The sequence below is a fragment of the Manacus candei genome, unplaced genomic scaffold (genome assembly GCF_025592945.1).
Source record: "Manacus candei isolate 608988 ecotype Guabito, Panama unplaced genomic scaffold, ASM2559294v1 h1tg000014l, whole genome shotgun sequence".
Lineage (NCBI taxonomy): Eukaryota > Metazoa > Chordata > Aves > Passeriformes > Pipridae > Manacus > Manacus candei.
Window position 1 is genome coordinate 64,539,155 of NW_026138062.1, and position 27,892 is coordinate 64,567,046.

At 39.9% G+C, this 27,892-nt stretch overlaps 1 protein-coding gene across 8 annotated transcripts in view; it reads left to right on the plus strand.

Moving 5' to 3' along the window:
• NECTIN3 (nectin cell adhesion molecule 3) overlaps window positions 1-27,892 on the plus strand; it is a 118,361-nt gene that overhangs the window by 50,693 nt on the left and 39,776 nt on the right. Inside the window, exons 9-12 of one of the 8 annotated variants that reach the window (XM_051779997.1) lie at window positions 3,729-3,791; window positions 4,335-4,505; window positions 5,191-5,249; window positions 5,375-5,473. The exons of 2 other annotated variants lie outside the window; for them this stretch is intronic. In XM_051779997.1, coding sequence (XP_051635957.1) covers window positions 3,729-3,791; window positions 4,335-4,505; window positions 5,191-5,232 — 276 coding nt within the window. In that variant the 3' untranslated portion in view covers window positions 5,233-5,249; window positions 5,375-5,473. 5 more of the 8 variants (XM_051779996.1, XM_051779993.1, XM_051779998.1 and 2 more) reach the window with 5 other exon arrangements.

Below are 27,892 nucleotides of genomic sequence, written 5' to 3' on the forward strand. Positions count from 1 at the left end.
ACTGAGGCTATAAAAGAGGGAGGCAAAAGTCCAAAACACAGGAATATTAAGTAGAACACAGGAAAAATAGCATTATAGTTTAATTTACTGTGAAGACTGTTGGTTCATCTTTTATCACCTTTTTTAGCAACAAAGCTACTGCTTTTGTCTGGGTGTTCTTTTAATAATCATTGTCATGGAAATGCCACTCTCTTACTCAGAACCATTTATTACATGTAATGTGAAAGAGTAGTGAGCAGCCTGAAGGTTACGTCCTTAGTGAGAGAGGAATCTCTGCTTGGCAACCGAATTTTTGAGGCAAATCAAGAAGTTGAGCAATGGAAGAATTCCAGTGGCTTGAAGAGGATTTTTTTCTGTTGCGTAATATTTAAAAAAGCAGTGGGAGAGGGTGTACTAATTCAGGCAGTCCTTGGAATCATTAGATTCACTGTTTCGAAGGATATATTGCTAAGAAGCAGAACTTCTTTGCTTGCCTTGAAACGTGACTGAGATGGGTAGTCTTTGACAATGGGAAAGAACTGAAGCTATTACTAGCTTGACAGGTGCTTCTGAAGGAAAAAGGAAAAAAACATTGTTTTGCATAATGCAATGCAACATTCAGAGTTCTTGAAGGATTCAGAATTTAACAGGGCTCTTGTGTAGCAACAGAAAATAAGAGTGGATGAAGGGAAGTACAGCCCAGTAGGTAGTTCTGGCCATGAGAAGACTGATTTTAGACTTGCAGCTTCGAAGAATGCCTCACTTATTTAACCACACAAACAAGTCAAATGCTAAAGCTCTTTAACAGTAGTATTTCTGTTCCTATTCAAAACAGGAAAGAAAATGGTGAAATTGTCTTAGCATAGTTAAAAGCATATAACACCATTTACCAAATGACAATATTTCTGAATCAAATTGGAAAACATCATCCATAGTACTCTTAAACCTAGCATAATATTGATTCATTTATAGATTGTGGTTCCCTTTCACTCTTCTAGTTCTTTTCCTAATGCTCTTCATGCAGATGAAAATACCTCTTCCTTGATGAAAACAGGAACAAGATGGAATTGTTGGTGAGATAATTGGTTTAGGGTTTTGAAGGACTGTTTGAGAAGGAGCATGCTTAGAGTAAAACAGTGTTTTTATGAAACTCTGCAAAATGTAAAGGTAAGGCAATGCAAACTACTGTTAAGTATCAGCACAGAACCCCAGATACACTATCTCTCCCTACATAGAAAGAGTGTAGCTCAACACCAGTTTTATTTGACAGAACCTGATGATTTTGGTTTTATCACTTGCTTCATGGCTGTAAAATGTGCAGCTTTATTCTCTAGCAAAGGTGTTGTCTTTTCATGCCATGTGAGATGATTTCCTTTGTCTCTAGTTTTAATTGAATAAATGAACTAACGGGAATTTGCTCTTCTGCTTTCCAGTGTTTGTCTTAATCATGTCTAAGTCCACTGTTGGTAGAATGTCTCGAGCAGGAAGATTTTTTTTCTCACAGAACATTAGCCTTTGGTGAAGATGGGGGGGGTTCTTGTTCCCCATGTGTGTTTTGCCTTCTTGTGTGGTAAATTCATGCTCTTAGCTCAGATGTGAAAGACCAGTAAGAGGATTTACCAATCCTGTTAAGTGGTAAATCACATATTCTCAGAATTGGTCTGCAGATTGCATTTCAAGACTTGAGAAGCAAAAGCAGCGTGACTTTGAAATGGAATTATAAGACAAGAAGTTTGACAAACAAAATTTGGAATAATAAACCTGTGAAGATGGTGAAAAATAACTTTTGGAGAAGTGGAGAAGATAGAAAATATTAGATGATTTTTAAAGTAATTTTACAATGCATTTGGGGAGTCATATTAAAAGTTAAATAACTCAAAGCTGCTTCAAAGCTTGAACTAAACAAATGTGGAAAAGTAAAAGGCTATGGGAAAGGAGGAGAAAAGAAGGAGAAACATTACTGAGATTGGGTTCTTTTCAAAATAATTTTTTCAGATGAGAGCCCCTGCAAATATTACCTACCTGTATGAATACTTGTTGCATAGGGATTCTGCCGTAAGACCAGCAACTTAGCTACTTTGTGTTGTTGCTACTACTGTGGGACTATTGGGAAAACAAGGAATTACAAAACAAAAATTATAAAATTGTGCAAAAGTTGTCACTTGATCCTGTTGTGCCCCTTTACTAAGTGTGACATAAGGGAAAGAACTTAATTAAGAGTGATGATACCGTAGTATAAAATGTATCCTAAATCATAATTCTCAGCTAACATTGCTTGGTGTGATTAAGATTGGCCAATTACTCAGACAGTTGGTGATTATCTGGATATTTGGAAATAAGCCATTTCACTGATAAAGTTGCTCCTTCATAATGGTGAAAAAAAAAAATGAAAGAAGGGAGATTTCGAGTCATCTGCATTAAGGAACTTCTCATCCACCAACATCCCCAAGTCCTCCTCAGGGCTGCTCTCAATCCATTCTCCACCCAGCCCGTATTTGTGCTCAGGTGCAGGACCTTGCACTTGGCCTTGTTGAACTTCATGAGGTTCTGCGTGCAGTCCCACCTCTGAAGCCTGCCAAGGTCCCTCTGGATGGCATCTCTTTCCCCCAGCATGTCAACCACACCACACAGCTTGATGCCATCAGCAAACTTGGTGAGGCTGCACTCAATCCCGGTGTCCATGTTGCCAGCAAAGATGTTAAACTGCGCCAGACCTGATGTCAAGCGCTGAGGAATGACACTTATCACTGGTTCCCACTTGGACATTGAGCCCTTGACCACAATTCTTTGAGTGTGACCATCCAGCCAATTTTTTATCCACCACATGGTCCATCCATCACATCCATGACTCTCCAGTTTAGAGACAGGGATGTCATGCAAGACAGCATCAAATGCTTTGCACGTGTCCATGACATCAGTTGCTCTTCCTTCATCCACCAACACTATAACCCTGTCATAGACAGACACCAAATTTGTCAGGCACAGTGTGCCCTTCGTGAAGCCATGTTGGCTGTTGCCAATCACCTCCTTATTTTCCACATGCTTTAGCATAGTTTCCAGGAGAATCTACTCCTTCATCTTACCGGGCACTGAAGTGTGACTGACTGACCCGTAGTTCCCCAGATCATCTTTGTTTCCCTTTTTAAAAATTGAAGGTTTATTTCCTCTTTCCAAGTCAATGGAACTTCACTGGACTGCCATGACTTCTCAAATATCATGGATAATGGTTTAGTCACTTCCTGCACCAGTTTCCCCAGAACCTGCAGATGTATCTCATCAGATCCCATGAACTTGTGCACCTCCAGATTCCTTACATGGTCTTGAACCTCATCTCCTACAGTGGATGGTTTGGCTGGGGAGGAGTTGATTTTCTTTGCAGTAGCTGGTTTGGGACTGTTTTGGATTTGTGGAAATAACGGTGTCAGTGAGTCAGGGATGTTTGTTGTTGCTGAGCAGTGCTCACACACCATCAGGGGCTTTTCTGCTTCTTGTACTGCTCTACCAGCAAGTGGACTGGGGGTGTGCACAGGAGGTTGGGAGGGGGACACAGGTGGAACAGGGGACCCTGACTGACCCTGATCTTCTTTTCCACCAGCCACTGGTTTATAAAAAGGATTCTGAATGGTTGTCGGTTAAGACACTTCCCAAGGCAGAGTGTATTTTGTGATGACTAGTATTTTTGTATAAACCAAACCTCTTCTGCAGTGTTGAATCTTGACTTGTTTCCACTGTAACTTTTCTTCTTTCAGAAAGAACATTTTGCTTTGCAAAGCCAGTACAGAGAGAAAGATGCTGGAAACTTGCAGCACATGGTAAATAATAAAATGGCTTGAATTTCTAAATGAAGCTTTGATTTCATTTTGTTCCTTAAAATAAGCTTATAAAGATGTTTTTCATTAGCAAAAAAATATTTGTCCATCCTGGTCAATAACTGTTCGAGGTGTGGGTTTACTGTTCATGAAGTGAAAAGTGAGGATACCATTTTAATACCCTGTAGTAGTTTCACTGACTAATTTAAATATTTAAACACTACACCTTTGATTTTTTTGTTGAGTAACATAACAAAGCACAGGAGTTGCTAACAGACATTTTCAGAATTGGTGATTTGCTCATTAGATTCATTGAGCTTTAAATTCTAACTTCCCTTGAAACAAAAAGTTCAGCTTAACTCTGAATAGTTACTAATGCTTCTTTCATGTCTGTTAGTGATTAGAATTTTTAAGTTCATGTTTCTTTATTCATAGGACTGTTTTGGAGATCATGCATCTTTTATTTTGCTTAAAGTTTTAACAAGAAAAGGAATTGCAGGTTCTATACATGAAGTATGAAACTCATTGATTCTTATGTGTATTTAGAAAGCTGTGAATGGAAGGCAACTTACTTACGAGGCTGAAGAGCCAGAGGAACAAGAAGGTCTTCAGCCTATGTATCCTGTTTATCAGCAAACTTACTACAAAAACTGGAGCAGCAGATACCCACAAAACTCAGGACCTGGAAGAGTCTACATCAATCCAAGGGAGCATTATGTATGATTCTGTACCCAGACGTCTTTAGCAAGGCTTTTATTACCTGTTGACTTGATGACCCATATGTCTCGTTGGCTTTCATCTCTAAAATAATTGGTGTTTTTTTCCTGTGGGAAGAAATTGCATGGAGAATTTCATATAGGTAAACCACAAGGAGTTTGAGACCTAACCTGCTTCTAGTCTTGGGCATGTATTTGGTTTTGTAGTTATATCAACCTGCCAAAAGAGGAGAGCCTTTTAGCTTTAGTCCTAAGATGCATAAACTAGATTAATTGGTTGACACATGCCAAAATGTAGCTAAGCTTTTTCCCTGGCTATTTCTTGGACCATTCTCTCCCTGGATGGATATTTTTACAATAACTTGACCTATGTAAAAGTGACTAATATGAGCAAGACAGCTGAATCCCTTGTGACGTTAATAGTCTCGGGCTGAGAGTCATTTTTTCACAGCTTAGAAAACCTGGGAATCATTTTGACTGGCCTTAGCTATTGATTTCTCAACTAGCTCTACCTCTCCCAGTCAAATGAACAACTAGACTACCTCTCAAATACTGACTGGCTGTTTCATAAAGTATGCTGTGTGTCTTCCCATCTTGTTAAAAGTGAAGCAATTGCCTTACATCAAAAACTTTTTATTTTCTATTGATTCTGCCTGTTGATGTGCATGCTGGTTTTGGTTTTACAGTTAGGTCTATATGAAACTTGGTTGGAAGAAGTAGATGACTAGACAAGACAGAACTTTCTGTAAGTGTCTTATGTGAAGCTACATCATACCTATCAGTTGCTATTTAGCCATTTTTCCAAATATGACTCCTATTTTAAAGAGTTTACTTGCTTGGTAATAAATACATTCCTTGCTTTCTTCTCAGTTTGCAGCAAAACTGCCTGGGATGTGTTCTTATGTCTTAGCAAGAAAACAAAGACTTCAGTCAACTTCAAGGACTTTTCAGCACTGCCCTTTAACCTTAACCAGTAGTGTGAAGTAAGTGGAGAATATCCTGATGTTACCAGTGCTAACATTATCCCACATGAAATCTTGTGAGTGTGGGGTAATGGTTAAAAAAATGTACTCAGGATCTTTCCAGAAAAATAAGTTTTCCTGCGGACTAAAACATAAATATTTAGGAAGTAAAAAAAATGTATATAATGTATTAGTGCTGAAATGAGCTCACAGGGCAATCCTGAAATATTTTAAGACAGCAGAAAATAGGTTGGGGTCTAAAATTTGCTGGAGAAAATTAAATGGCTCGTTTATTCTCTAAGTACGTGTACACGTAAGTACAGAATAATGATTTTCATTAGATGACCTGAAGACAAAATGTTGAGAAGAATGGGTATGTCATACTGAACATGACTTCTGTGGTGTTAGTGTGTTCCTCTGCAGATGTTTGGATTTTTTAGAGGCAAGAGTCAAAGCTGTAGAAGCAGCAGAATTGAAAGCTAGCATAGTGAAGTGTGCTGCAGGCAGGAGGTTGTTGTTAAACCTGTATTCAACCTGCATTTGTCTCCATCGTAGTAAAAGTTAATGAGATACCTATCCACAATAGGGTGAGGTAAATTAAATGTTTCTAGCTTGTTACAGGTAGCAGCTAGAAGATTATGGCTTAGGTGCCTGTGTTCTGGATGCTGTAGAAGCAGATATTAGCTGTTCTCTTGCTAAGCAGCTTTCTGTTATATGATGTGGTTGAAGTTGACAACTGAAGGAATGGCAAGGAAAAAGGTTGGAGAGAACCTGTTTCTTGGGAGCTATCTTTGCACCACTGTCACCTTGCTTTTCTTTTAGGAACTGAGCACATTCATGTAAACCGAGCATCTGTTTTAAACTTTAAAGCTACCTGCTGTATTTGAGACCTAAAGTAAGGCTTCTGTCCCCCAAAAATATGTGTTCCCACAATGTCAGTTTAATCAGCTACCTCTTTCCCTGAGCCTTGCCTCACCTTATCCTTACGTTACTGCAGCTCCAAAAAACCTCATCTCTCAAAACATGGAAAGAAAAGTGTCTTGGCCAAACATTAAAACACGTGGAATGACAGACGATTCCATAAATGAATTGTACCTCTTGAGATAATTTGATCAATATTACTGAAGAAAATTTCATACCAAAAATATGAGGATATACATTATAGAGTGGTTCAAAACTATTGTGACAATGCTTCCTCTGCATTCATTAGTACAAGGTGGTGTTGAGGAGGTGGTCATTTCAGTCCTTGTTATTTTGGCAGATGATGTAAAAAACAATTGTTTTGGGTTCAGACCTTTTCTATGGCTTTTTATTCTTATTTGCAGATACATTTTTGTGTGAAGAGTTAAAACTTTGGGGGAAGGAGGGAGGAAGGAAGAATGCTATCAACAAAGCTATAATTGTTTTTTTTGAATTTGTAAAAATAACTTAAAAATGTAGTCCAACTCTGTTACCCAAGTTATATATCAACAAAGAAAGCTTGAATTGCAAACTACCCATCAGGATGTAATTTGCCCTAAAGTCATTAGCAAAATATATTATCACCTACAGGTTTATTACCTCTGAGAAATGTTTTTTCTGTAATCTGTTCAGGGACATTAACAATGTGTTAGCTTTTTGAATTGTTGCTTGTAGTCTTCAATGTGGCTGGATTTTGGGAGAGGGGATTTGGCATAGAATGCTCAGAAGAGAACAGAAAAAAGTCTGCTGATTAGGACTTCCCACTGAAAGAATTGTACATATAGAAGTAGGTTTGATCTGCTTTTTCAAGATGTAGAAAATGTCCTTTTTTATTTTTGTACATTTTCAAATGCTTGTATTTGTATTTTGATTGGAATAAAAACATTCAAAATATAAAATTTTTGTATATTGTTTAGATTTCAGATTGCTTAAGGTATGGAAAAATGGATCCACTTTTTTGGTGATAAGTTTCCTCCTCTGTGGTTGCATATGCAGAGCATGTGTTTTTTCCTTACAGTGCCACTTTTGAATGTCTGTGGTGTTGCCTGCTGAAATCCTTTCAATATTTATTTTACATAACAGGAAGCACATAGTACTTTGTGAAAATCTAGCACTTAGGTAAACTGAACACCCAAAATCACTGGTGAGGGAGGTAGGAAAGGAGGGGAAGATTAGTAATTCACATCTCTAGCTTTGATAAATGTAAGCTGTCCTCTGCTCAAGTATCTTTAAATTCTACAGGTTAGTCCAATTATGGAAAGTTATAAGATTTAATGTTTGGAGTATCCAAAATGTTTGTGGATACAATATATATGAAAACTAAGAAAATGTACTACTAAAAGAAGATAAACACTAAGCAAGATAAAGGACTACTGCTGTTCAGTCACAGAATTATCTAATGTATTGGGTATCCAGCTCAAGGAAAGCCCAATAAAAAGGCATTATAATTCATGAAGAGTGGAGGCAAGGTTTTTACCTTCAGAGTTCTTAAGTTTAGCTTCTTTCTGGCAGTGTCACTGCTGTTTCCATCTCTGAGTGACACAAATTCAGGTGCAGGAAACTATACTGTTGTATAGATAAGTGATTAAGATGTATCACAGTAACTTTTTGGGTGCCACAGACCTGAAATTGTTCTCTCCTCTGAACCACTGTGTTGTTTGAAGGCTCTGCGTGTGAGTGCTGTAGTAACAGGTAGCAGCAGAGCAGTCAAAATTGTTTTGACAACTCAGGTCACTTCACTGTGGGAGGTAGCCTGGGGTTTTCTGTCCGCCTATGGTACATGCCCAGAGTATTGGAAGACTAGGTTTGACTTTTGGAAATGCATTTATTCCCAACAGCAAAGCTGATGCTTCATTGCAGTTTACACACATAACGTATCTTACCAGTGTCATTAAAATATTAGGCTTGAAATCAATCAAGGTGGCCTGAGTTTTCAGTGGTGTTCCAAAGCTGGTTTGGATGGGTTTGTGCAATTGGTGGCATAGATCTCTGCAATACTGTGGAAACTTAGAAGCACTTGACCCATTTTTCTGAAGGTGTTTGAAGATAGTTATGTTCTAACAATGTGCTAAAAAGATATGTCAAAGTTACAGTAAACTGTGACAACTAGTAAAAAGCAAAGGCAGAATAATGGTTGAATATCTCAGCAGAGTAACACATAATAAAATTTTTGGTGTATTTGGTAGATTGCTTAGAAAATTCAATGGCATTAAAACCTACCAGTGTTCATTTATTTTTTTTTGTCTGTGTGTGTCATGACGTGTAACTGAGATGATATACTTTGAAAATATTTGTAAGCAATGAAGAACAGCTAGGTGGGAGTGTCTTTGCTAATAAACCAGTGTGTGAAAGGACCTGATTGTGGGGAGAGCTTTCTGAAAGAACTTTGACTTTTGAAGTTTAGGCAGCTTCTAGATATTACTGTTCAGCACTCTGCTTCTGATATCACTGCTTTGAGAAGTAGAGGCCTATGATTTCATCCTTAGTCAAAAACTGTACTTGAAAAAGAGCCTACCTGGCAAAAGTAATGGTTCAAAGTTCTAACAACCTCAGAGTTCCTTTCTGACAGAAAGTAAAGATTTGATGTTCCTGCCTTTAGTCAAAGGTGTGGCATTGTTCTTGGTCATTAGCTTAGTACCTTTAGCTGAATTATACTGAATGAAAATGTACAAAAAATAGGTTGCAAGTCTTAGTAATAATTATTCAAACAATGTGAAACCCAAGTAGAGATGTGTTAAGCATTTTAATCGGCACTGACAACCCCTCAGTGAAACTTTTTCTAGTCTTGTTTTGTGATCTTACTTGACGTAATTTTATGCTGTATTGAAATCTAGATCCTTCAATTGTCAGTAGAAAATGAATTCTATTTGGGAGCCTACAAGGCAAGCTGTGACTCTTTTACCCTTGGTATGACTAGTAATCAAGACTGTAAATTGGAATTTACCTCACAATTTTGGGACCAAGTTGGAAACCAAGTAGAAGAATTTGAATTTCTGTGCAGGGCTACACACAGTATGCATAGAGTATGTGAAATATATTAAAAAGTCATTTCTATTTGACTGAGGCTAGACACAGATTTATTATATTCCAACTTGAAATGTACTCTTCCACTAGGTTAAATTAGAATTATAATCCAACAGAGATTTACAGGAAATAACTTTTTTGATACTGATTGCCAGAGGAAGAAGTTTGAATATTTGCTATTGCACCCCACTTGAATTTGTTCCTGTTCTGGTAAAACTTTAGTGGGTTCTGAGTTTTTATGATGCCTGGGACCATATATCAGGTACTGCTCTTAATGTAACTTAGTAAATTAGATGTCTTTGACTAAATCCTTGTCTACCACTTTTGCCTCTGGTTCCACTCCAGTGCCATGTGACTTCAGTCTAAATACTGGAAAGTAACTTCATTTTTACATCTGTGTGAAAATAGTGGTCTGGCTGTATTGGTTAAGGATTGCAAGTGAAGTATTTAAGACATGTTAAGACTGCGTGTTTTTTTCCCTTTGTCCTTTTCCCAATGTTCAATTTTGCTTGTTTATTATTGTCTTGGATCTCTGAATTCTTGCTCCTGGTGGTCTTGCTGCATTCGATCCTGTCCCTAGGGACATGTGCCTGCAGTTTCAGTCTCCCTAATACTTCATCTTACCTGTCCCATTAAGAAGTGTGTTATAGTCCTCTGTATGACTTCAGATATTCTGTGCTTGAACAGCTTCTTTTCTTGACAGCAAAATATTTGGGGCCAATATTTGTTTACACAATTCAGCTTGTAGCAAACTCCAGAAAATTAAGTTTTTCCTGCTGATTTATGGCTGTATGCAGTATTAGGTCATGTGCAGTGCAGCAGTGGACCTGCTAAAGATGCTTCATCCCTTCAGACCTACATGCTGGCTGGTCAGGGGAGAGACAGACACCTGTCTGAGCATGGTCTCTGCTGCCACCACAGTGTATTGTACTTGCAAGAAAAAGAGCCCACAGATCTCTAACTTTTCTGAATTGCTCTAGTAATTTGAGAATAATTACTTTCAAGCACTATCTGTGGCAAAAGCTGAATTCCTTGTAAGGTATGGTAGGTAAAACATAGAGCAGTTGTATTTCTGTCTTTTGACTAAACTGGCTCTTTTAAGACCAGACTTCATCTACTGATGTGACTGCTCTTTTTAAGTATAAAAACTGAAGCAGCCTGACTTTAATCCCACAACTAACAAAGTCCTTTCCTTCTTTGACACGAATTGAGAGGAAAGAGAGAAATGGCTATGGGCAAATAAAATGCCTTTGTATTAGGTTTAAAATCCAGAGTGATGGATAGCATCAGTTGGAGATTGGTTTACCCAGGTAGGCTAAGCAAATGAACAAAAGGCTTAAGGTGGCTGGAGGAAGGCACACACTGTTTCAGAGTACACTACTTTCTTACTAATGCTTGTGATGACTCGATGTGATGCCTACTGTCAGCTGGATCTGTTTCCCATCACCAGGAATATTGCTAGAAGCCCTGGATTAGTAACAAAACACCAACTATGGGTTAAGGCAAAAAGTCTCACCTGTTCAGATGTATTTTGTGTTGGCTCTTCAAGCGGTTTTAAAAGTGGCTACTAAAAAATTGGTTTGGCAGTCTCTTCCCTAGGATTTCCATTCTTTTTATGTTCTTGGCTAATTTATTTCTCACTAATAAATCCTCGTTAGGGCTTTATTGACGAGAAAATACCTAATGCACTTGGAAGATGGAGAATAGATTCTATTTTGTTCCATATTTGTCTCTCTGCTCTGGCTTCTCGGGGCAGTGTTAGTTAATTTTCGACTCAATATGGAAATGTTTGAGATTCGGTGTTGCATAATTTTTTTCCCTCCGCTTTCATGTTGTGTAAAGGCATGAGGGCTGTGGAGTGTGCATGTATGTTTAACTGAGACATTTTCCAAGTGGAAAATGGGTAACTTATCAACGTCAGCTATCCTTCTTATAGCTGGAAAAATTACAATGATGCAGCATTGCAAATGGTTAAATCACCTTACTTTCAAGTGATACATGACACAGAGTAAGCAAGAAAAAAGGCAAACGCGGAATGGTGCTTGGAGGAAATGGTCCTGCTTATACCAGAAGGCAGTATTTAGACTACTTGCCTATTGCCTTCAGATATGTCCTAATAGCAGGAAGAATCCGGTTAATTTGGATGTCGACGCTACTTAGCTGGTTGTCGTAAGTTGGAGTAGGTTATCCCAAAGCCGGTTTCCCGACGAAGTGAGAGATTTAGACTTGTCACTTTCAAATGTTTTACTATGAAATCACATCCAAGTTTCACCATCTGCTTAACATTGGATCTAAATAGCTTTATTAAATTAAATAGCTGCATAGCTGCACCCTAGTCCATCAAAAGATTCATCTAGAAAGCCAAATATAATTGAATTTCTAGTGTCACTGATCAGGCTCGAGTGCATGATTTGCACAGCAAGTGTAATTGACCCCGTGGATATCTATGTGAAATAAAATGCCCAGTGGATACTTGTGTCTAAAAGCATTGATTATATAGTAAGTACTTTGAGTTACTGTATTGGGAAATAATTCAGTCATTTTGAATTAACTAAGAGAATCTGTTCTTTTTAAGAGAACTGAGGGAGGGGGGTGGAAGAAGCTGCTGTCAAGACACAAATTGGCAGCTTAAAGTAGAAAACAACTTCGACTACAATTGAATAGCCACAGCAAGTAGTGACTTTGTCTTCTTTTGTAATGGAAGCTTCAGCTTTCAGCTAAGTCTTTCTCTTGCAAGAATGTAAACTAGCTTACCTGAAGGCGATTCGGAACTTTTCAAGCCTTTGCTTGAAACAGCTATCAGCCTTTTGTGTCGAAGGACAAAGCCGGGGAGATGCGCGATGGGGATGACTGAATGCTGCAGATACTCACTGCACCTTTGACTTTGTGCCCTTACCGAGCTGTCCCTCTCTGCTAGGCTGCCTGGAGCCTCAGCAGGAGGGCTTCTGCTGCAATTCGGCTTGTCTCGACGTCGGCAGTTTGAGCCGGTACCAGATTTAACTCTGGATTTCTTTCTGCCTGACCCCTCGCCCCTTTCCCCACCCCATTCCCTCTGTCGAGATTTTAGCAGTATTTTGGGAAATTTTTTTAGTTGGTAATGTTCTGGAGTTAAAGGACCCGATGTCAGTGCACTTCTGAAATGTTGATTTTTAAGAACCTGTGGCAGATCACAGGATGCTTATCTACCAGCAGGGTAATGGATGCCCTGAAAGTGTTTGGAACTGCTTTGGACCTACTCCAGCACCATTTGACAAGTGCTGTCTGAAACAGTCCTGACGTACATTAAAAGGAAGAGCTTCCTTATGAAACCACAGAGAGTCATAGAGGTGGTAGTGCTTTCTTTCTGCTGTTGATGTTTTATTACAGCTCACAGCATAATGTTAATGGGCAGATAGCATCTTCATTTGAGTACATATAATTCATGTCTTCTGGTTCCTGAGAAGACATTCGGTAAAAAGGGAGAAAAAAACGGAAAACACTTAGGTGATATGCAAGTAAATTTGAATCTGAAATGACCACATAAAGGGCTATGCTTAATGCAGTTTATGTGGGAGCTGACTCTATTCCACTTGGGATATTTTAGACAAAATCAGGGAAACTGGGCACTTACCATTATGTGCCCAGGTATAGAGATGCCAAAGTTTGCAAAAAAGTGGGAGGACACTTTATTAAATTACATACCTTGAAGTTGCTTTAACTCTAGTTGGCCAAGTTACTGCTAATTCAAATAAAAATATTTCTTTTAAGCTTCCTACACAGAATATACATATGACAAGATGCATGTTGGTTGATGTAGTTCAGGAAACCGTCTGTTCCCTGTCACAAATTCCATCTTGGCATTTCTCATAAGTTTAATTGTATCAATTAAACAACACTCTAACGGCAAATGTTTGCTGGCTTTTATAACTGGAATTTTGGAATCCTCTTGGAAATCTAAATATTTTTCATATTTCTTCTGAAGCCTGTTTACTTCTTCCTCTTACAAAGATAGGCTTGCTGCTCCTCTGGATTTAACTAAGCATTGTTTTCTTTCCTTGGAGATGGAAATTTCACTTTGAAAGATCAGATCATTGTTGTCCATGCTTGACTGACGGTAATTAACAAGTTCTAAACAAGAGCCCTTTATTGAGGGCTTTTTAATAACCCTTCCCCTTCCCTCGTGACTCGGAGTCTGAAATATTTTTACTGAGTTTTGTATTTTCTGTATGTCTGTGCATTTAACAAGTGTATTTGTTTTGAATTACAGTTGATTTAGACTTAGCAGCATGCCTGATAGTTTCAAAGATGAAACTGAAAAGAAGGGGGGTGTGGGAAAACCCACACCAAAAAAAAAGTCACCAAATTGGATGCTGGTATGTGCTTCCACCCCAGTGTCAGAAGTCCATTTTAAGGACTGCCTCTGAAGTCCCACTTGTTTACTGGAGCACTAAACAAATGAGGCTAAAGGGAATAGTGAATGTTGAGGACTACTGTGCAGCTGGATAGCACTCGCCCTATCTCAGGATAGCTTCCGTTTTATTAAAGAATGTGTATCTCACACTGATTAGTACTAGGAAGTAATTAAAATATAATCTGGCTCTCTTCATTAGGAATGTTCTTGAATCCTTTGAAAACTGTCAAATAAGTGTCTTCAGTACTGAATGTTCCTATAAAGTAACAGAATAATATGGTCTCTCAGATACTTTTTTTTCATGCATGTTTGACTCTAATGCCAGCACGAGCACACCCTGGTTTTGTAAATGAAGAAGACTGAAAACTCTGAGATATTTATACAGACTAATAGGCCAGCAAGGCCTTCTATAGGGCTGTAATTCCAGAAAGTCACCAACTGAAGTCAGCTGGTGAAAGGATAAATATGAAATTCAACCTAAGTGTAAATTTGTTTAGCTCTGAGCAATTGATAAATTAATACAGATGAGCCGTTTGCTCTGCTGTTTGGATTTCCCCTGCCTCGAGTTAGTCCCCAAACTCAGGTCTTTTATTTAGGCAAAAAGTATCAAAGGTACCTTTTTGTGTGTTTCCCTCAGTGAATTGCTTTGCTGTTATCAAAATGCTTCTTTTATTCAAAAAATAGATTGAGTGACCACATGGGGCTAATTGCTGTGACTACATGTAATGAGTTTTATTTCGCTTCAATTAAAACAATAGATATGAGGACAAAGTGATGGTGTCTTTCCCCACAGACCTGTACAGACAGTAAAAGAAAGCTGATGGTTACTGCCAGGTATGTGGTCTGTGATTGCCTGGCATAACTAATGCTCAGTTTGACATTTGCACAGTCAGTTATAAGATATAGAGGAATATAAAATGATCTGACCCTCATGATGCAACACTGCCGTGCCCCTTCAAGTGAATTTTCTTTCTTGAACTGTTGCTTTTCCCTCCTTTGCCTATTTGAGAGAACACTGTATGTTCAGTGAAGTTGCTTGCACCAAACTGAAACACTCTTTTGTTTCCCAAATGGCAAACCTTGGAAAAAACACAGATGGAATTCTAATTTGAGATAATGTTAAAATTTTTCAAGAGAACCTAGGCTTCCTTTAGCCTTTATGAAATCTGAAGTTACATAGTGTTATTGTGACATAAAACCTAGTTGCACTTCGGGGTCTGCATATGAGATTGAAAGGAAAAAAATGCCCTGCAAGAGGAATAAGTTGCATTTTATTTCTGTACTGCATCAGTTTGCATTCTTCATCAGTATCTTCTGTCGCTCATGTCTGTGCCCTTAGTAGCTGTGTCTTAGAAATTTTTTCAGCTGTGGTATTTCCTAATAATTCAGAATTTTCTTTTTCTGAAATTTCCCATGGATTTTTTTTTCTGGCAAATGAAAGTTATAGTCTAGCCAGAGTATAGATCTCCCTTTAATTATATGTTTGTCGGTAATACCTTTTCTCTCCACTTGTGTGAGTGCACCTTAGGACAAAAGAGTGAGCTGAAGAAAGAAAATCCTTTAACATCAGGATGGCACACCTTCAGCAGCTGAAAATGGTATTGCCATGGTCTCTGTGCATTAAACATGCTCATGCGTGGGGTGTGGTCTGTCACAGGTCTAGCAGCTGTGAGACAGCGCACTAAGTGTCTCTGGATAGAGCTGATAGCTTAGCAGGTGATTTTGGTTAGTGTGCCACCAGTGTGAGCTGCACTGAATGCAGACTGTGCATCCCACAAGTCCCTGCTGAACACCGAGATGGGCTGTCAGTCCTGTCAGGCTGCTCCTGTGCCTTTAAAGCTAACCATATGGAGTGTGAGTGCAATTAAAGGAATACTTCTTTTGCAGTTGCTTCCAGTTCCAAGTGACTAAAAATGCCCTGAAGTACTTAAGGAATTGCTTAAAATATAATGAAGATCATCTTAGTGAACACAGGAAAAACTGGTGGGATGCTTTTCTCAGAGAGAATTATATATGGTGCCAGAATAGCCTCTGGAGACTGAACTGATGGTCTGAATTTACAAATGAGGAGAAAGTTCTCTGAAAAAAAGTGTCCTACTTTGATTTCAACTGTACACTTGCACTTCATTTTGGAATTCCGGAATTTTTTGTCAGCCTTAGTCACTGCAAGAGACTTGGCAACTGCTATCCTGTATTGGAAGGACCGAGATAATCAGAGAGGTCCACATGGGGTTTCACAAACACAGAGAGGATCTGACTGATTCCCTTGGTCTCCTGGCCATGCTCTTACCAGTACAACCCAGCAGGCAGCTGGCCCTCATGGCTGTGAGGTCATGCTGCTGCAAGCTGGTATCCACCAGGGCACCCAGATACTTTTCTGCAGAGCCCAACACTTGCTCTCTGCTTCCTCAGTTCTTGCATTTTTTTAACATATGGCTCAAGTTGAGCTTCTGTGACTGAGGAATTGAATCCTGCTGTTATATACTCGTTTTGATACGTACATGTGCTGTGCATATCGTTATGATGGGTAGTGGTCACTAAACTTTGACCTTGATAAATATGTTGGCTGTGTATTTCTAAAGTGAAAATCTGCTTTGTGTGTTTGGCCACACTTGTGGATTTGTGCTTTACTTGTTGTCACACTGCAGGGGCATTTTTCACTCTTTGCTGCCATGGTTATGTGTCAAAGGTTATCAGCAAACCAAACAGTTGTGGAAGGTGCAGCTGCACTACAAGCTCAGTCTCTTAATAGTGCCTTTAATACTACTTAATCATCTCCAGAGACCTGCTCCAGCTAAAATATTGTATTTTAAAAAAAAAATTATTTGTGGGTAGAAAAAGGAGCAGTGATGCTGCCATTTGTTGCCCGTTTCTTCATAAATTCTGTCCTATGGACAAAATCACTTTAGCAAGTGATCACATAACTTGGCATATTGTAAGAGGTAGTTTCCTGACAGGATAACTTGTGGTAAATATATCTATTGAAGAATAGCTAATTTTTTACCTTTCTCATGTTTTGGGTAATTAATTTTTAATGAAGACTTTTTACAGAACTTTTCCCAGTTTTTGGGAAACTGTCTGTAGCTTGGCAGGTGTTTTAAATTGCTTGTTCAACACTGTTATCCTTGAATCTGCTTGATTATCATTTTCAGATCTGGAAGGTGGAAGTCCTTGAAAGGCAAAGCAGCCTGACACAATGAACTCTGCTGTCCTGCAGGTGTCCTTCCCTGTTGGCAGAACTTGAATGTAATCTGGTTTAGGTTAAGTCACAGGTGGATTTTGCTCTCAGAGTTACTGGAGCACCCAGATTCAGAGTTTATGGAAAAGGAAGTCCTATTGAGGGTCAAGGATTATGAGTGAAAAAGGACATGTCTTGCTATTTGTCAGAATAAAGACTGATGTACCTCTGTGTGTGTGTCAAGTCTAGTTAAAAAAAAAAACAAAACCACCAAAAATAGCAGCAACGTGCTGTGTACACACCCCAACCCAACTCCCAGAAAACAACCCCAGAACAGCATAGTGGGGTTTGGGAACAAATTGTTTATTATTTGGCTTCATAAGTTATTAAGTCAAGGTGTTGGGGGGGAGAGGAATATGATCCATTACAGAACTGTGTAATTTTATACTCTGCTTTTTTATTCTTTTCTTAACTGTTGATGCACTCTGCACTTTCTGAAAACATGAGATTTGACCAGCAAGGAAAGAGTAAAAAGTACAATTTGCTACTTGGGGTTAGTGGCTCAGTCTAAGAAGAGGTTTTCCTCCATCGGTAATACTAGCAGTGTAAAGATGACTGTTCCCAGACTTTACTAAGGCTGCCTGAAATGGACAGTGCAAACAAGCTGTGAATGATGTGATGAACAGTGAAAGAGGGACAAGGATTAGTTTTGGATTGCAAGTTAAACATCCTAATGTCCAAGCAGACTTCTGTTTGAAACTCACTTAGGTAACATTTATGGATCTGGGGACAAATGCTGTCTGAATTGCCAGCAGCAAATGAAATCCTGGCTGCTGAATTACCCAAGCTGTAAAAGAAATCAGAGAAAACATGGGTCACTTGTTGCTTTAAGTGTAACAGATCTTGCACTATGTACCTCTCCAATCTTTCTAAGTACTTACTGTAAGTTTGAAATTTTTTGTGTCGTTCCAGATGTTTTATCTGTAGAAAAGCTAAGTAAGTAGTGGTCATGCTTCCCAGAGAGCTGAAATACTTTCATCTCCCTGTTTTAGATGATGGGTAGATCAAAAGCCTAGAGGGTGAACTGTTCCCCTGTTGTTAAACACTTGAGCTCTGAGACAGTGGTGTCTGGGGGAGGTGAGTGTGTGAAAAATGTCCCAATAAGTCTGCTGGGACACATGGAGTACTTAAGATCTTAAATGTAAGACTAGAAGGATATCTCAGGCTGTGAAAGTAAGCTTACCCACCGTCACTTGTACTTGCTCTTATGTTCACTTTCCCTGACTGTCATTACTTCATCTGTAAAGCTGTTGTTTTGTGGAAGGTCAAACGGGTAATGTCTCTGCTGGCTAGGGACATCCTGATTTCCAGCTTACAGGTGTATTTGGTAAATCCATTCTACTTACTCTTACAATGAATTGCATTCAGTTTATGTTTTTCCTTTCTGGTGTTGTGACCTCTTAGTGCCTACGTACCCAACGTCTGTATTTTCCCCTTGCCCTTCCCCTGGCTGGGTTAAGAATTTGAGCTCTGTGTTGGTAATGCCAGACTGTTGGATGTAACCCCCTAAGAGACAGATAATTCCTGAACCTTCAGATGACCTGCTTTGTTGTGAGCACTTTCAATTCTCATACCCAATACACCATCTAATTTCACACATCTGTATTTTAGTTAATAGTATTATTTATTGAAATGCAGAAGAGTGTGGGGGTTTTTTACTATCCAGACACATGGGAAACAGCATGGGGTTCTTTAGCTGCATGTGGTTCCTTTGCCACATGTGGTGGCATTGTAAGTGTTCCCAGTGGCTGGCAGAGTAATTAACCTGGCTTTAATTATTTGAAATGCTATATTTGGAGGAGGAGGATACATAATACAAACAATGAGGCATTAGGATGAAATTAATTCCATTAGAGTGGCCAGGAAGTCCTGTAGAGCAGACCTTTAGTGCACTTGAAAATCCTACCAATTAGTACCCTGAGCTCTTTGGGCATTGCTCATGTCACTGGCTGGCTAAGCTGCTGGTTCAATAGAGCACCTTAGATAAGTCAGGCATAGCTGGAACTGTAATTGCCTGTTTGCTCCCACCCGGCATTCTTCTGTGGCCTGCAAGGGACCTGCCGTCGGGGGCTCAGTCAATGATTTGTGCTGCTTTTAAAGCCTGATTTTTGCTGTATTTGAAATAGATCACAGGTCTATACAGATACTTTGTTCACCAACAACGGGGGCGGGAAGGTGGTGGTTCTAACAGCAATGATGTCCCTGGAGGAGACTTTACTTCAGCAGCATGCAGCAGAAACTGAAACCATGTTGGTTTAATGTAGCTCATTCAGACAGCTCTGGTGTTAACAGTGCACAGGAGGTCTAAATGACCCAACCCAACCCCCCAGCATTTTGCACAGTGGAGCTACATCCAGTAGAGAGCCAGGAGTCAACCTGCACTTTGAGGGACTGTGGGGTTCCTGTGGCTCCCCCTGGGAGGGACAGGAGAGGAACCACAAGGACCGCTGAAATGGGAAGGTTTCTTCTGGTGGGAATGTGTTATTTTGTACAAATAATGAGGTGTTTGCTATACAGGCAAGAGAATCTAACCACCCTCATTAATCTGCATGGTGGGCAGAAACTGCTCCAGCTAGTTTTTCAAAACAGCAAATCTTCAGTAGGGGATATTCAGAGCCAGACTAGAACAGACTGAGTAGCCATTACTTAATCCTCATGTGTAGCAACCCTATACAATGGAGGCTAAAGTTGCTTGAAGATGAAAATTTGGGGTTGGCTTTTTTGACTCCATAGTAAGTATTCTCATATTACTTATTCGTTCTTGTGAGGTTTTGTGTCTTCTTAGAAAATAGCAATAGGTCCCCAATTCCTTGAAGAATGAGCAAATACTGGCTACTTAAAGCTTTTTCAACATCATTAACTGTTTACTGCCCAGGTAGAGTCATGGTAATTCTGTCTGATTTTGCTATGTGAGTTTAATGCTTTGTGGCAGCTTTGATGTCAGCTAAGCATGTATTGTTCTGCAACTCAGAGGATTTAACTACTGGGCAAGTTATTAGATGTCTTGTGTGTGCTTCACCAAATGTACAGACTGTCTTGGGATTTTCCAACATAGAAAAGAGTCTAAAGCCTAGTTGCTGTTTCTTATTATTACAGCAAAATAGTAGGTATCAGAGGCATGGTAAAGCCAGGCAAGGGGAAAATTTTGAGACAAGTTGGTCTGTAACATGGCAAGAAATAAATGGCACCTCCCCAGTAGCCCAGCTCTGTTTAGATGAGGATGGAACCTGAAGTGTTATAACCCTCGGTTTTGGCTGGTTTTCTAGCATATCTGAAATAATGAGTCAACACATGACTAGTCAGCTGCAAGCCCCACAGCAGAGGGCCAGGGAGGCACTGGGCAGTGCTCAGCCTGCCAGTTGCTGAAGCACAGCACAAGTTGGATAAACAGCTCCTGTCTCGTAGGATTTGCAGCCTGAGCGATCCCTGCTCGTGGTGTAGCCAGCTATGCTGAAATCTGCGGGTTTGTGGCTTTCTCCTCCTTCTGAAACTAAACTTCACAAATCAATGTTGCCATGGAGAAGCGCCACCTAATCATCAAGGGCAGACGATGAACTAATTAAGTGTAGAAATCTGACTGCAATAGTGATAATACCCCTGGGATATAAAACAGTTACCATTAAATTCAAATAACCATTTTCAGGGAAGCAGTACTTCCTTCGATATAATGTAGTGCTGGTTAATCAACTACAGTGTGAAAATATAGACACCGATGGGTGCGTAAGCAAGGATGTGGATGCTCAGCTACTTAGGAGTGAACAGACACATCTGATTTCTGCCTTCTTTTGCATAAATGTGGGTATAGGAAAATGAAGAAAAGGCCGTTTTATGCCCAGAAACGTGCAAATGCTTGGATCAAAAACTGAAGATACGTAAAGATTTTTTTTTTCTTCGTCATTTTATTATTAATCTAAACATGATACTGTGATGAAAGGAACTTGCTGATTGCCATGGGATTTTTATGTGACTGTTCTCCCTCTTTCTTTTCTTGTTTACCCTTTTTGGTTTTGGCTGGGAAAGTCCTTAGTCCTGTCTTCCTGTCCTAAGATGCTTGCTAAAGAGCATTATTAAGGAACAGAATGTTACATGTTTAAGTGTTACTTTACTAGAAGTGTTGAAAAATAGATAGTTGACGAAATCCATAACGACATTAGTTTGTGAGACTGGACATAAAGGGTAAATTCTAAGGATTTTGAATCTTGGTAACATGAAGAGATTCATCAGTCTCATCACAGTCACATCAAAAATGTCAGAAGGCTGAAGAAAGAGGTAAAAGATCAAGTTGCTTGTATCTTGAAAAGGAATTTCTAATTGTTAAGGAAAGCAGTTAGGCATGAGAGAGACAACCTGCCTTACTCTGCAATGATTGAGGGAAGAGGAAAAGGGGAGACACCACAAACAGCATAAAGGCTAGTGTGTCAGAAGGGAGCTGGGATGCCCTTTCAGTGTACTCTTCAGCTCAGACCAGTTTCAGTCACTGCAGAAAAGGGCAGAGAGCATTCCTTTATCTAATGTTCAGAAATGCTTTTGAAGTGAAGATCTGGGCTTTTTAGAAGGATGCCGGGATAGTCCTCTCTGGATAGAAATCTAAAGTGGCACATGTTGTTCTTGTCCAGGTCTGGCTAGACCCCCTGCATGTCTACTCCTGCACCTCAGTAAGCAATGTCAGTCTGTAGTTCCAGTGGAGCCCAAATCAGCAGCATGGAAGAATCTGGAAAGCAAGCATCTAGACCTGTTACTGAATGATAACGAAAATTTCAACTAATCAGAAGGCCTGTGAGAAATCCTTCACAGTGCCATGGCATGTTGAGCAGGATGCTTGTAAGGCTCTTTCAAGTGCTGGGTAAATTGAGAATTTGCCCAGACTGGCTGAAGATGCATTTCTGCAGCTGCTTTAGTGTTTGAGCTTCACTTTGGGTTCTAAAGGCGGATTTGTCAAAGCCTAATGAGGTCTGTCTGATCTCCAGCTGTGTGTGCTGTTACAAACAGTGCTGGCCTGTCTCAGTTCTCTGATGGCTGTAAGGAGGAAAGCAGCGCACTAATGAGGGGGCTTGGCTGTGTTTCCTGCCCCCCTCCTTCCATAATTAGTGGACTGACCAGGCAAGGAGGGGTGCTGGGTGCTGTGGACTGATGTTTGCTAAAGGCACGTGGAGAAGGTGCTGTGGGTAGACCTTGAATTGTAGAGCATAGGATGTTCTCTGCTGACTAACATCTCTAGCAGGTGCCTTGATGAGACTATTAATTTTGGGGAAGTATATTCAGCAGGGAGGGCAATTCCACGATGTGCAGCTGTGAGCCCAGGACTGAGTGCATATGGACTGGCTGACATCAGGTGGCAAACCTGTTCTGCTTCTGCATGTATCTTGCAGTGGGAAGACCTGGCTGCCATTACAGTGAAATTACTGGGCTGGGTTAACCAATAGTTTGAACTAGTGAGGCAAATGCTGCTTTCTCAAGACTTATTGTCATACCAGTGCTTGAAAAACTAGTCAATTCGAAGTGAAGTAGGGCTAAGAGGACACGTGAAGAGAGTAGGCATTTGCAATGCAGCAGACCTTCCTATTTGTAGGTCATCTGATTTATAATAAATTGCTTTTAGATTGAAAAAAAGAGCAACCAGATGCTTCTTTCTCATAGTTTTCTGCTCTTTTTGCCCAGTTATTGCTGTGGTGCTCAGTGGTACAATGCAGATGGAAGTGCATTTACATAGTATTCCTGTTTCTTATCTTCTGTAGCAATGAGCTCAGATATTAGAATATCCGGATGTTTCTTGGTACACTCTGAGAAGGGTGGTGCTTGGAAATGAGTGGAAAAACTAGTAGAGTCATTGAAACACTTTGACGATGTTTTGGTCACAAGGCAACACTTGAATGCAGATGAGTAAATAACAGAACAAGAGATTTGTGAGAGGCTGCTGCTTGTGGTTAAGGAACAGTGAAAAGTCAAATTAGCATAGAAATAGAAACTCATGGATACAGCAAATGAGGAAACTAGTTGCACCTGTACTGAACTGAATTGGTAGGATACAGTGTTTCTATGGACTGAAATAAAAAGGAGTTCCAGCTGAGGTTGTGTTGGAAAGCACTTACCTAGAGGCTAATACAGCCTTTGTGCTGCCAGAATAGCTCTGTTGGATTAAAAGCCAGGAATTAGCTGCCCAAGGTGAGCTCCTTATAGAGAACAGCAATAGAAATGCTGAATTCAAAAGTCATACGGTGTCACATGGTAATACAGTAACAAGAGGAGGTAACAGTCACTGCTGTTGTCTTGCCTGAGAAGACGGAGAGGTTTGCATCACACTGACTTCTGGAGGCTAAAACAAGTTCATCACTGCCTTGCTACACACCAGAGGGATCTCCTGGAGACCTTCCCTCTCCTTACCCATGTCAAACCATGTCTCAAAACAGTCAAGACAGGTAGCAGGCTCATAAAAATCTGAAAGATAAAAAAATTGAAAGGCCTCCAACATGCTTTAGATCTGGCCTTGCATCATTTATGTTTTTCAAAGACTGTTCTCTGCACAGAGTAGATTTGTACCAGCAGGCAAAAAAAACCTGAAGAGGCTCCTGGGCTACTTTGTGTTGGCAGAAAGAAATTCTTCACAGGAACAGCTGGAATCAAAAAGATGTTAGGGTACAGATGTGGGGGGGGGTCCCTGTTAACAGATGATTTCTTTTGGTTCTTGGCATATTTTTGTAGTCAAGTATCTTCTTTAGTTCAGTTAAAATCAACCTCTCCTCGCTCCTTCTCATGAAAAGCAAAAAAAAAATGCTTTCTCTATAGAGAGGAAAGAGATGTGTGAATAAGCTTGAATCTGAAACATTGTGCTATTTGTCTCTGTGATTAAGTGGTGGTTTCTGAGTTCTGATGTTCACCTGTTAATATATCTATCCTGTTTCCAAATTCTGGGTATTTATGACAAGATACCCTCATCTCATTTGACTGTGCAATACAGAAGTTTCTTTTTTTTTTTCATTTTAAAAACACTGCAGTTTTTGTTTGTTGGTTGGGTTTTTTTTTTTCTAATTCAGAATTTCTGACATGGGAAGTGCAATTGTGATCAACTCCATGGGAATAGTCAGGACACAGGCGTTTTCTCTGATGTTTTTATTTCATATTTCATAAATTGCTTAGACCAAAGAAACAATGGAGTAAAGGTAGCTGAGCAGGAATGACTTTGCCCATGGAGCTTTCTTGTTGCTCCGTTTACTTGCTTTACTGCACCTTCAGCAAAGACCAATCTCTGAAACAGGTTTTTACAAAGCAAGCCAACAAGTTCATTTCTCCTTGTAGATAACCATCTTACCATGAATTCTTTCACATTCCTGCTCTAGCTACTCCCTACCAGTACCTCTCTATTTAGTGACTTACCACTGTAAGAAATTATAGTTTTAACTCAGTTTTATAGTGACTGATTTTTCAAAGAGGCTGTACCAGTCTCCCAGTTGCTTGCTTCCACCATGCATCAAATCCAACTGTTCATCTTGTCTGGCTGTTTGGGAACTGGCAGATGAGTCAGCTCCAATCTAACCATGGTTAGTTTAGGGATGTGAGTTTTTTGGCTGGATCAAAGGTTTGCACTGTAGCCACCTGACTGCTCAATCCAGTCAATGGGAAATACTGCAAGTATTCAGGTAGCAACAGGATATTTAGGGGCACTAACCCACCCCTTTGGCAGTAGGCTCCTGTTTGGATGGATTAGGCATGTTCAGTCTGGAAGGTCTAGCCACTGAAACTTAACGCCTGAAAATGAAAAGATGAGTAAGTAAAAACATTTCAGTAGTGTAAATCCAGAGACTTCATTGCTGCTTCTTGATAAAGACCAGACATAAACTAATCAACCTCATTGGAAGGACTGGCCCTCAAAATCTTTCTTACAGGGAGACTAGTAATTACTGAAAAAAAGAGATAGAGTATAGGCTTGAGCAATAACTCTACAGACTTAATCTAATTAAACTTGAATCTAGTTAAACTTTCAGGTCCTAATCTATTTCTGCTAGAATCTGAAAATACTCAGTAATTCTTTAGAGGGCTAAAAGTGGAACTGCTTCTCAAAGTAAATATTCATTGATATAGTGGTTTGTTTGGGTTTGTGTTGCTGTACCCAAGATGAGAATCTGGCCAAGATATGCCTTGTACCGAGTGCAGTCGGAAGAGACTACACAGTGCACAGACAGGTGGAAATAAGACTATGAAATGGGAAGAAAGTGGAATTTTCCATGGGCAGTGCTGAACTCTGTCAGAAATTCTGGTTCATTTGCTCACGGGGATCAGTGGTGGAAAATTTAAGCATGTGTTGGTGGCTGAGATTTATTCTCCATGAAGACATTAAAGCTCAGTGGAAATTACAGAAAAGCTCTTTAAAGGACAATAGTGTCATGAGGTGATGTGTTCTGCTGCATAGATGTTTGAACATAAGCTTGCTACCTGTAAAAGTTGGATTTGAAATCTCCTTCCCCCCTACTAAGGAAACAAATCTATTAACTTGATTTGTTTAGGCTTGAATCTGTAACTGCTATTATCTCTCCCAAAGCTTAACAGAATGATCTCTGAGCTCAAGGCAACCTAGTGTGTGATTGATGCTGTACAGGACATGGTGGACTCCATGAGTGGTGCTCATGGCAGCAGTGCAGCATTTTAGAAATGTGAACATGCACATTAAAGAGCCACTTCTTATCAACAGCTCTAAAATACAAGTCAACCAATGCAGTCCTTGCACAAACCATTAGTTGGTAGAAAACCTGTCCTCCAAAAGGTTTTCCCACAATCTCCAGTGAACATTTTTCTTTCATAATAAAATTAATCTTACTGAATGGCACACTCACCATCTCTCCTACTGAATTATTTATTCACTTCCAGCACTTAGTTGCTCATTTGAAATCCTGTGCTGTCATGTATACATCAAGGAAACTGTTCAGCCTCAGGAACTGCTCAGGCAGCCCATGTTCAAACAGCTTACTCTCCCCTGGAAAAAGGATATTTTGGAAGAGGTGGTCTTCCTCCTCCCCACTTCCTTTGGAACTTATGAGTAAAGCAAGAGGAAAATATCGTGTGGGAAAATGATGGACTTGGGTTCAGAATGGAAATAACTATTGTACAAGTGTTGGATCCTGCAAAAGGCTGAGGAACTGGTAAATCCATGTGTGTCCATGTTCTCATAATGTGATTGCATAGAAATGTCAAGAGAGAAACATCTATGAAAGATAAAGTCTGGCATACGAAAACTCACTCATGTCACACTTGATATCATGGCTAGGATTTGGCTGACAGTGGTGGTAAATGTGTAACAGGTAAGCTTTTCAGGGTAAAATTAATGCTGCTGTTGTGAATCCTGCTGTCCAGTGTTGTATTACTGTGAGTTTGTCCCAACAATTTTTGGACTGAAGTCTGAACCTGCTTGCTACTTTTCTGCTTTTTTATGACTTGATATAAATCCATTTACTGCCATTCTGGCTGTATTTCTATTTGTTCTTTTAAAACTATCTTAATAGCCCAAGTGTCTGTTCCAGAATCTGCCATTTGTGAAAACTAATATGATGTATTTTCCCTGCACATCAACCATGTCCATTCTATTTCATTTCCCTAAATTGGCATGTGGGAAGGAGGGACAAATTCTCCACAGTGTATAGCTATGTCCCAGAGGAGAGTGTGTGTCTCAAAATAAGATGTTCAGACTCTCATAGGAGTGACATTGCAATGTGAGGCCTTCAGGAAGATGCCCTGCTGGTCTAGCAATAGTGCATCATAATCTGTACTCCTGTGTTTTGCAGCAAGCTAGGTCCAGGATTGACCTGTACCTTTTTTTCATCTCCCTACTGCTGAGTGCTGGACTGCCATCAATGACTAGAGTAAAAGCAGAGCTTAAATGGCATTGTTTGAATGGGTGAAGGGAAAGAAAAAAAAAAAAAGAAAATAAATAAAAAAGCACCACGCTCTGTGTTACGGTTTTTGTGCTGTCATTTGAGCATGAGTGATGACTGATGGCATTTAAAACTCACGTGGGCTCAGGACACTGGCCTGGGGAGGCTGCTCTACAGACAGAGCACCCACACTGATGTGAAGCCTGTACACAGCCCTGGCTTGTCATGGTGTCACAGGCTGCGAGGGATGCTCGTAGATGAAGTTAATACGATTTGAGCTGACAAACAGCAAATTCCGCGTATGAGTTAAAATCATTAATAATCAATGCTGTCGAGTGTGAAATCTTGAAAAATTATATTTCAGAATTCCTACAGCTTTTTTTGGAGGTGTTCTGTCTTCTTGGGGAAGGTGGTGCCATCAATTAAACTTCACTGACGCTCTGAAGGTACTGCTTGATATGCTGGGCTTGCAAACAAAGATGTATTGGTTAAGATGCTGGTTTAATTGCCATTTGAGTTCTTCTGGAAAGATAGTAGGGTGATATATTTTTCTTTGTATTGAGCTTTAAAATTATGGCCTGGTAGAAGTGGAAATGAGGAAAAATTATACTGACATAAAAGCATTTTAAAATAGCTTCTACCTGGAGTCAACAACCTTTTTGCCATGCCAGATAACAATTTGCCTTGCCAAATTATAGGTGAAACATGCCTGTAGACAGCACTGGAAGCTGGAAGATTGCCTCTTGGTGGCAAAATGCCACTCAGCAGCCGACAAGCAGTGTGTTATCCCTGAAAGAAGGCAGGGCTCCTGGCTAACCCAACTTCAGAGCGTGCCCAAAGCTGGAGGCTTCTGCCTCTCCCCAAATGCCACAGCTTCCACCGGTGTAGTGTGTCACTCCAATCTTCTCACAGGCTATGTTGGGCAGACATGCCGGAGGCAGTAAAGTCCAAAGA